This window comes from Cystoisospora suis (genome assembly GCF_002600585.1).
Source record: "Cystoisospora suis strain Wien I chromosome Unknown contig_1376, whole genome shotgun sequence".
NCBI lineage: Eukaryota > Apicomplexa > Conoidasida > Eucoccidiorida > Sarcocystidae > Cystoisospora > Cystoisospora suis.
The window spans coordinates 2,223-12,514 of NW_027154176.1; the positions used below are offsets into that span (position 1 = coordinate 2,223).

The window sequence follows — 10,292 nt, forward strand, 5'->3', positions numbered from 1 at the left end:
TTAACCTATCTATCTATCTTTAGTCTATCTATCTATCTATCTGTAATCTATCCTGTGTTTTTTCTTGACAACTTACACTTGAAGTGCAGCAACCGCACCAGGTTCGTTCCCCCATCTTGGACCGTACACAAGCCGAAGAGCTGCTCTAGCAAATATTGGGCCTTGCGTTGCAGCGACGAGTCCTATAGTCCCTTCTATAAGAAGTAGCAATCGTAGAAGAGGAAGGGACTTGCTCCACACCACAGAACTCTGCGATTTCATGGAAACATCTGGAATGTCTGGTAAGCTTCTTTCTCTTTCTCTGTCGCCCTTTTCATGCCTAGTAGCAGGGAAGGTATGTAATGTACTTGATCTCTCAGCACGACTATAAACAGTTTGTATCTGACGTCTCTTTGCACCTCGAGAAGAAGCACAGAGAGAAGAATCTCCCCTAACTGCACGCGGACTGCCTGCGACCGCTTCCTCATCTCCGTTGAAGGTGCGTGCAAGAAGAGGATGGGGAGCTGCTGTAGGCTGTTGTTGTTCTTCTTCTCGACCACATCTTCGGTTTTCTTTCTTTTCGTGTAAAGGGGGTGTCGTTGTTCGTCTACCACCATTAGGAAGATGACTGAAACAATTTGCTGGATGATGTACCTGTGGATCGACTTGGAGACAATCGAACTGCCGAGCCATAGAACTCTTCCCTCCCTCTTCCCCTCTTGGTTTACGCCACCTTAGTCCATCTTGACGAATGTTTCCTTCCTGACACATTATCAGATCTGAACCTCCACGGTGTACATACACCTCATCATCCTTCCTTACATCGTCCACCCCGGGGTCATCCCCTGTGTGTAGACTGGTACCATCTCCTTCTCGTTTCTCTTTGTCACCCCAGTTCCTTATCAACTCGCGTCTTTCTTCTTCTTGTTTCTTTTGTCTTTCTAACGCTCTTCCTCCATCATACATCAACATAGGTTCTTTCATCCATGTATTCTGACCCTGATCGACTATCTCACGTTCCTGTCTACCGAGACTTGAGACCTTCTCATAGTCACCTCCCTTTTCTTCTTCTTCTTCTTCTCCCTTCAATCGTTCTTCTTCTATAGATTGGATCTTCTTTACCATATCATCCCTCCCCCTGGCCTGCTGCCCCAAGATCATGAGCTTGCACTTCTTCTTTTCCTTCTCTTTCTCCTCCTCGTCCTTTTCAACCGAAGAGAAAGACTGGATATCTCTTTCCATCACCCCTTCCTCTCTCTCTGTCATCTCAAACTGTCGTGCAGAACAGAAGGCATTGAAAGCTTCTTCTTCAATTGGTGCAAAGAGAAGACGACATAGAATCGATGCCGCGGAACTTACAAAGACATACTCTCCAGCAGCTCTCGAATCGAGTAAGCTTAAGAGAAGAAACTTCTCTCCTTCGATAGCAACGAATTTCTGTGCCATCACTCCAAGATTGACACGTAACAATCGTCGATGCTCTTCGGCTAGTAACACTCTTTCGATTCGGGCGACTTCTGTGTGGACTCTTGACGGAAATGCCTTCATATGAGAAAGCCGAGGAAACAACTTTCTTCCTTGTTTCTTTCTTTGTGAGGAGGGGGAAGGATTTGAAAGAGGAAGCGTTCCACGAGAATCGAGGTGGAAGATTCTTCTCTCCGAAGAACTTCTTCTCATTCCTGGGAGGTTCAGAGAAGAAGGAGAATGAAGAGAGAGATAAGAAGAAGAGAAGAAGGAGCGAACCTTTCCATCTCTGGTTGAAGAGGCCTCGTTCCAGAGCGATGAAGAGGAAGAAGACCTGCTCGGAGGTGCAGCATGATGACCGCATGCAAATCGAAAGGAGAAAAGAGAAGCAAGAAGAGAAGAACAACACAGTGACAAGAAAGAAACAAACAATGAGATAAGCTGTCTAAATGAAGACACATAACTCTTCATATCGACCCACTTCTTCTTCTCTCCCCTTCCAGACTCCTTTCTCTTCTCTCCTATTAACAACTCACGATGACCTCTCAAGTCCCCCCAGAGCTTTTCAAATGCCTTCCGATGAAAGTGCCAAATAAACATCACAAAACTTTCCTTCTTCAACGACTTCTCATAAGCGCAGGATTCCTCTTCTTCTTCTTTGTGTCCCTTCATCTCTCCTTCTCTCCTCACACCTTCTCCTGTTGTCTGTCGTCTAAATTCGAAGTCCTTTCTGCCCTGTATGTTTCTGAAGTGCTGACGAAAAGAGAGATTAGGTGAGCCAAAGCCCCCTCTCTCCTTTCCTCTATCTTCTTCTTCTTCTCCTCCTCTGTGGAGATCTCGGGAAGCACGGCCAAGAACAACCATCCATACAAGAGAGTACGTCACCTGGGCCATACCAAAAGCAAGTAAAGGCTGTACACATAAAAGTTTCCCGACTTCTATCACCCAGCTCTCCGAAGAAAAGGCGGCTCTTGTTGCCTCTTGAAAAGGTAACAAGAGAGGAGAGACTGGATGGACACACGAAGAATGCTGTGTATGTACACCGGAGTGAAGCTCTCCCCCTTCTTGCCCTCTACATGATGTAAAGACGGAAGAATCGTCGTCAATCTTAGAGCTGCGAAAGAGTCTCCTGCTACTACTACTACTACGGCAAGGAGAAAAAGAAGAAAAAGATGAAGAGGATGAGGAGGCGAAATCCTGGTCGTTGCATAACGGGTATGAACTGGTTACCGACTTCTCTTCAACTTGTTCATTTCTTTCTCTTCCTTCTCCTTCTCTTCGATCAAGATGTGTCAGTGTCTTCTTCTCTTCTTCCTGGTCAGACGGAAAAAGGAAAAAAGTCTTTAAGAAATGCTGAAGTGTGATGAGAGCAAGAATACACAGTAAACGAGTTGTGACAGATGCTGCCTCGGCCATAGCTCTATACGTCGATGCTCTCTTGTTTGTTCTGTCGATACATCGACTATTCTCCTCCTCCTCTCTTGGTCTGTCTCTTTCTCCAATTCGAAGAGTTTCACTGTCTTTCCTCTGTCTGTTTTCTTTCTCTTCATCTCTCACTGTCTCTCCATAACCTGTCTTGTCTGTCTTGTTGCTTTTCCTATGACAACCTAGAAGGTCTCCGCGTGATACAGAAGCTTCCTCGCTTAGACAAGGATAAACGCCTGCATAAGAGAAGAACTGTTCTCTCCCAGTTGAGACCTCCCTTCGCTCCTCTTTTTCTTCCTCTTCTTTGGAGAAAGACTTTTCCTTGGAAACAAGGTCATAAGACAAAGAAGGGGATTTCTTATGAAGAGCTGGATCACTCAAGGACGATGGAGAGAGAAGAAGAGAGATGAGAAGGGGCTCACATGAGGCTTCTATAAGAGTTGCAAGAATAAAGAGAAGAACAGCTATACGATAACTCCAGAGAAATGCATAGGCTTCAAGTTCTTCATGGGGGGAAGATCCATCAGTTGTTACGGTCTTAGACAGAAGGCCTTCGGATGTTTTGCTTTCACGTTCTGTCTGAAGTGTCGGGTGTACAGACAGCCATATGATGCCGAGGAAAAGAACAAGGATCGAAGAAAAGAGAAATCCAAGATATGAAAGATTCAGACTACTACGGAGATTCTCGTCTCTACTGAAAAGATCACATGATGGAGAAACAAAAGAGCTTCTCGAGCGAGGAGAAAAAGGCGAAGACGATAAGAAAGGTTTCCTATCATAGCAATTAGGTCGTTCTATAGATGGTGGGACATGGCGAAAAGCCCTTAAAGGCAAAGATCTATCCGGCACCTTGCTTTGAGAGAAACATGTGACCTGTTTCTCTTGGTCTTCAGTCGGCTTATATTCAGGAAAGGGAATAGGATTGTGTAATATTTCTTCTTCTTCTTTCTGTGTTTCATGTTGTCTTGTTGCTTCAGTAGAGTCCACCCATCCGTCGAGAGAATCGAACTCCAGCTGTGGATGATGACGAGAATAAGAATGCAGCCGTGCAGGAGAAGAAAGGTATCTTTTCTTGATCAGAGGGCTGTCCAAAGGCTGAAGAATATCTACAGATCTCTTTATCCCACTACGATCTTGTTCTCCTTCTTCCTCTTTCTCTCTACCCCTCCTCACCAGAAACTCTCCTCTTTCCGAACTCGTATCTTCCTTCTTCAATTTCGAGGAAGGAATGCGAAAGGCTGTACGACGAGCAGCCTCACGAAGAACGAAGAGACTCGACGATTGTAGTGTAGGAAGATAGAACAGAGCAATAGCAAGAATCTCAGAGGGAAGACCAAAGCATCTTGACAGAAGGATAGACGAACCTACAGAAAGCAATTTACTTGAAAGCTGGAAAAGAAAAGGAGACAAGGCTAACCCCTGAAGGTGATGGCATGGTGAGACTTCAGGTGTATCTACAGCTGGAGGAACATGAGGAAGAGAATGGGTTTCATCGTGAGTCCTTGGAGAAACAAACTGGCTTTTCTTCTCTTTAAGTCGTGTCCTTCTCCCCATGATGTCCTCCGCCATCTTCTCTCTTCACTTGAAAAGAAAAGAGAGAAAAATGCTATGGTGCCCCGGGTGACTAGCTGTAGAAAAGAGAGGCTACATGAAGGAAATTCTCCTTCCTAGAGAACCCCTCCATTTCTTGTCTACCTTTCACTGATAAAACAAAGAGCGCATCACAGCCGACCAACTCCTACTTCAGTCTGGAGAGAGAGAGAAACGCGCTTTTTTGTCTCTAAAGAGAGACGAGAAATGAACGCATGCAAACGCGAGGTGGAGAGGGAGAAGACTTCAAACCATGCTGTTCTCGTAATCTTCTCTTCGAAGTCAAGTCTCTCCAAGACGAAAAAGACGAAGAGATCTGTTTAGAGAATAGAGAAGTACAAAGAGGGTGAAGAAGAAAAACGTAAGATGAACAGAGAAAGGCTAACTACTTAGTTTGTCGCTTCATATGGCCTTCCCGGCTACAAATCACGTGGCCCTACTAGCCTTACGGTTGAGTGGATGGTGAGAGAGATGCCCATAGAGGAGAATACACAGACATAGAAATATATGGAGATGAAACAACAGTGGAAACGACAGCTTCATCGAGAGGAAGATGGCAAGAGTGTAAAATCCCGAGTCCCTGCTTGAAGAGATTGTAAACACAAAAAAAGCCGGAAAGAAGGGGAAGGAAAAAGACAAAAAGAAGGAGAAATGCTGGCGTTTTCTTTCCTCTTCAGCCGCTGCGAGAGGTTGGCTATCGCGAACTGTATAGGATGAAGATCTCCTTTTTTCTAGTGACTCGCTCTTTAAGAGCGAAGAGAAAGATATTAAGGGGGTGAAGTACCTGAGGTAGTACCCTTATACTACTACATTTGGAGCTAAGGCTTTCGAACAATCCTGCTGTGTCTGTACAAAACACAAAATGGTCTTTACGACGAAGCCTGGAGAGAAGCCCCCCTCCGCGCTCCTTTCCCTGCGAGGTAGTAAGACGTAAAGAAAGTATCTCTTCTCGAGACAAGGTAGAGATGTCTGCTGCGAAGAGGAAAACACTTGCAATCAAAAGCGCGACGCGAGGTGGCCTGCGAACGAAGCAGCTGCGACGGCGTTGGGACCCGCCGAGGGTTTAGAAGAGACAGATAGCAACTACTCGTGAGACAGCAAATGAGGTGAAGGACAATCCTTAAGGAATACACAGAGGAGACGCGGAGGTGCACTAGATAAAAAAGGAGATGAATCGTTGTTTTCGTAACAAGGATTCTATGGTTTCCTCTAGCTAGATGAGATAGAGGACTTTACATCGTTCTGATGTAGAAAACCTGCTCTCATTTCAGCCTCGGGGTCTTGTGCAATACACCTTGGCTTGCAGCCCCGCTAGGATGTCTCCCCCCAACAAGGTCAGAAGAGCACAAAAAAGCAAAAACTCTAGTGAGAGTTAAGGCTTTGATCGTCTTGTCTTGTACTCTGCGTACTGTGCATGCAGTGGCGTCCGGGAACCCAAACTTGATGCATGCAGTTCGCCGCGATTGAAACCTAGTCCTTGCGCGAAGTCGAAACTCATAACCTGTGAGAACTACGTGAGCGGGTTTACCCCAGAGGAGCCCGTGATATATCAGGGCTCTTGTGAAACCCACAGAGCGCATATTTGACTCCAGACACGACGGCTCAGGCAACCCGTCGTACACTGCGAGCGATGGCGCCGATGGTAACGGCGAGTTATAGCGGTGTGCAACACCAATGCAATCTCGAAGGGGGGAGAAGGCTCACTCTCAGCTGTCGGGGTCATAAATGGTCAAACGGATATCCTCCGGGCGAATGGGAAGCACCTGGAGGGCAGACGTGAGCTGTATCACGAGCCTTCGCTTGCACCAACACTCCTGCGGTTTTCGTTAGCCGTAGCTGGGTGAGCCGGGATAGGCGGTAACCTGACGCTGCATAGAGATGTCAGCTAGACAGGCACGTCGAAAAAGCGGGGGTACCTGTTGTCCGTCGACGTCTTAATGGTCTTATGACCCGAGCTTCTTCGTTGACCACCTCTATCTATCTGTGCGCCACGCGAGGAACACATACGAGCGCGTCATGCGGCCGCGCTGCAGGAGTGAGTAGGCGAACAGTAGGGTTGGCGGAGCTGCAGAGCGCTGCAGATACGCAAAAACCTACATGTCGACTGGGTACGGGTGAAAGTGCTTTCGGGGTTTCGAACATATTCTTCAGCGGAGCGGGAATCCACCCGGTTCACTTTCTGGGAGTACAGGACAGCACGGCCCGGCTTCCGTCGGGCTCGTATCAGGAGAAAAACTCCCGGCGCGACTGCTTCCTCACGACGATACGTGATCGACAAGTGGGCTGGAAGACAGTGCTCAATCGAAATGTGTATCAAGTCGCCGTTCAGTTGGCGATGCATAGATGTCACTTCGGTAATCACCGCGCCGGTCATTGTCGAAACCTTCCCGGCCATCACGAGGTGCTAGACTTAGTTGCTGGAGACCTCTCCGGACACAGAGTCCTTGTAGGCCCTGTTGCTTTGCCGCGCACACTGTTGCAGCAGACAGAACGCGTCTACTGAGGGGTCCAAGAGCAGTTGGTAGGACTCGCTCAGGTCTCGGATCAGCCGCAGATTCGCAGAGAAATGGACTTACTGTATGCCTTTCTCTCGGATGTGGCAAAGTGACGCTCTTGGTGCTTCGGAACTCAATGACAAGATGAACTCTCAGCTCACACGAGAGCAGAAGAAGTCCGGGGCGCCCCAGTGACGGGTTGAGGCCAAATTACCACGTGAACTAAGCGACACGCGAGCTCATCCCAAGGTTCCGGATGTCGGCGCGGCATGTTGATGTACCTTCTATAGCAGCGTAGGTTTATCCAGTCTCGCTGATTCATGAGCAGTAAGCTTCGGGGGCCAGGAACATGCGCGTTCGCCCATATAGAGGGGAGCTGAAGGAGGCTTTACGTGGAAAGCCATTCAGTTGTGGGAACCGAGTGAGTTTTTGCTGTGCTCTCGAGCGTAGTCCCGGCTATCTCAACAGGGGATTCTGCTCCCCTCGTTGTCCAGGAGGAGGAGGAGACAGGTTTCGTATTGCACCCGGGAGAACGCATAAAAGAGCCGAGTTACCAAGGGCTGGAGTGCTCTCCTTAAACCTTTGGAATTTGGTCGGCAGGGTACCATTGGCAATGGAGTGGATCTGAGAAGCGCCCACCTTCGCAAAAGTTTTCAGCAGCTGAGGAAAGCAAGCTTCATCTCAATCACACAACAAGAGTGTATAATGTTGGAAAGTGTGTCCGGCTGCGCGTTGTGGCGATGTCTAGACTCGGGAAGTTCGGTCGCTGACAACCGAACACAGCTGTCTGTCGCCAAACCCTCTCAGCAGGGCAAGCCAGTCTTATCCTGACTGAAGCAGGGCATTCTTACGGGGTCTCAGGAGGCAAGTGAAGGAAAATGCCGTGCTGGACTCGTGAGAGTCTGGACAGGAGCAGAGTTGATCCTTAAAGGCAGTTTCAAGTAAAGGTTTTGGTCTACGAAACTTTCGTCGTTGTGCTGCTTTCTCGTGGAAGTGCATAACTACGTGCATTCGCTGCACGGGAGATTATTGTGCTCCTGTTAACTTTTGAGAGTGAGACTGCAATAGCTCAATAACACGCAGGCGCTGGCCGAGGTGGTGTCTCTTCGTGGGAGACTCCTCGAGGGACTTTCTTGTTTCTTTCGCGTTTGGCCTGTATTTGAAATAATAGTATGGTCTCCTTCCTGGATCTCTGTCGCGTCGTATCTTCGGTCCACTGAAAGATTCGTCCGTCTTGTTTGTCTGTCTCACTTTCTTTCTCAGTCTGATCGCTCGTTGAGAAAGCCGTCCAGCCAGCAAAGGATCTCCTCCGCGTGCCCGGGGAGTCCGGGCTGCCTTCTCTTCCCCTTAAAGTCACCTTGGATGACCTTAACTTTGTCGCGTGTCCTCCTCGCGGTCTCCACAATCCCAGCTTGCAGCTTGGATTTTCTTTTGCAACTGTTGCGTTTTGCTTTTCATTACATGAATAGAGAGGAGCGCCTACTCGGCGTCGGCCTCACTGGAGCAGTATCTTGCGCGTGTGCTGATGGACCTTGTTGGGAGAGTCGTGCACCTCCTGGTACGAAGAAAGACTCTTTCTTTTTCTTCTTCCTTTTCTTTCCCTTCTTCTTCTGTGCTTTTTTCTTTTTTTTTGTTCCTGTCTCTTTCAACTCAGCCAGGAACTGTAGCAGCTGTCTCACTTCTCATCTCCCTCACTTTGTCGCCCTCTCTCGTCGGGGCGTCCGAGAGCCTGAGAGTCTCCTGCGTATAGGCCTTGACGTACGGCAATCCTCACAGTCTAGTTTCACGAGGCTCCACTCACTTTTCTCAAAGTTCCTCTTTCTCTTGGACTTTCTTTTCTCTTTTCTGTTTCCAAGCACGTTCAGAAAACAGCGTTCTTTTTCTCCTTGTCTTCATTAAGAGCGACTTCGATCTACACATGTCCGCCGCTCATCGATCGGCAGCGTATCACCCTACCTCCTAGCTGAACAGTGACAGGACGGTGTAGCTTGAGTCCAAGAAAGAACCAAGCGATGACCAAGAGAGAATAAAGACATCAAAAGGCTTCTTTTCACATGCCTTTCCTTAGCAAGAAAGGTTTATCTCTCGAAGATTTCACTCAATCCGGTCTCTAATACGGTACCAGATGACGGATGGAATGCCCTGTGATATGCTTTCCTTTACCGCCCATCCGCAATGCAGGAAAACTTCTTTTCTTAATCTCCTACGTTGACTTTACGACTGACTGGTGTCAGAGCGTGCATGGGCGTTATCCGTGTAATGTAACTCAAGATAGATTTTGAATCCTATGGATAGAGAGAAGCTTTTTCGTCCTTTCTATTCTGGAGCGTCTCGCCTCTCCGTCATAATCGAGCGAAGAGAGGCTTAAGGAGGACATAAGGGGTTCATTACACTTTTAAAGAAGTACTGTCGACTGTGTGGTAGTACTTTCGCTGAGGAAGAAGAGCTCACGGCAACTAACTCGACAGAGAATCTCTCGGTTGCGAGATCTTCTCATGATTTTTCTCGGTACCACACGACTATTTGATCACTCCATTCTCATCGAGAGAGTCCCCTGCTAAAGCTGTCTTGATCTGACCAGCAGACACTATCACCTCGTCTTCAGCCTTTCGACCCTGTCGCCCTCATTATCGTGTGAATCCTCATCCTCCGTTCCTAACGCTCATAGGAGGTGTACGTACACCCTACGACTGCGAACAACAATTGTGGAATAGACAACTTCTTCTCCTTTCTCGCTCTCTGATACCGTGTCACACTTCTTTCCCACTCCGTTCAAAAATCTCATAAATACTCTTCCTGCCTATCCATCGGCAGATCATGAAGTTCTCTCCGGGAGAACGTCTCTTCGTCACATACTTAACAGGCTCTGCATCACGCTTTTCTTTATGTCCATCATCGTGTGAAGAGAGAGAAGTTCTCTGAGGAGCTTGGAAGAGAAAGGAAGGAAGAATTGCCTTGTTAATGAAGGCGCGTCGGCAAAGAAGATAGTAAGGTGATGGTCATCGTTCAACCTCGAAAGAAGAAGAAGGGAAGGGGACTGAGTGAAGTGAGGCTCTTCAGTCGCCTCTAGAACAAGTCTCTCCATGACGACTACAACTTCAGGTGTATATACACCTCAAGTAACATATGCTGCTCACCTCAACCGAGAAGACATACAAAGGCAATACAGAAAGCTATAGGAAAGTTACCTAATCTGTTTGTCTTTCCAGCGGTTTCCCCGTCCTCCTCCTCCTCCTCTTTCAGCTACAAAATCTGGAGGTTCTCCATGCATCCAGATGATCAACATTATGCTCCGCTTGATGCCGAGGTGTACCTCCACCTTGCACGGATTCAAGAATT

The 10,292-nt window shown here is 47.8% G+C and overlaps 1 protein-coding gene across 1 annotated transcript; it reads right to left on the minus strand.

Moving 5' to 3' along the window:
• Positions 1–72: 72 nt before the first annotated feature.
• CSUI_003166 (rft protein) lies at positions 73–5,810 on the minus strand (the record flags this gene model as incomplete). The annotated part of the gene is made up of 1 exon (XM_068063364.1): positions 73–5,810. The coding sequence occupies exon 1, from the start codon at positions 4,435–4,437 to the stop codon at positions 73–75; it is 4,365 nt and encodes a 1,454-aa protein (XP_067924660.1). The 5' UTR covers positions 4,438–5,810.
• Positions 5,811–10,292: the final 4,482 nt, after the last annotated feature.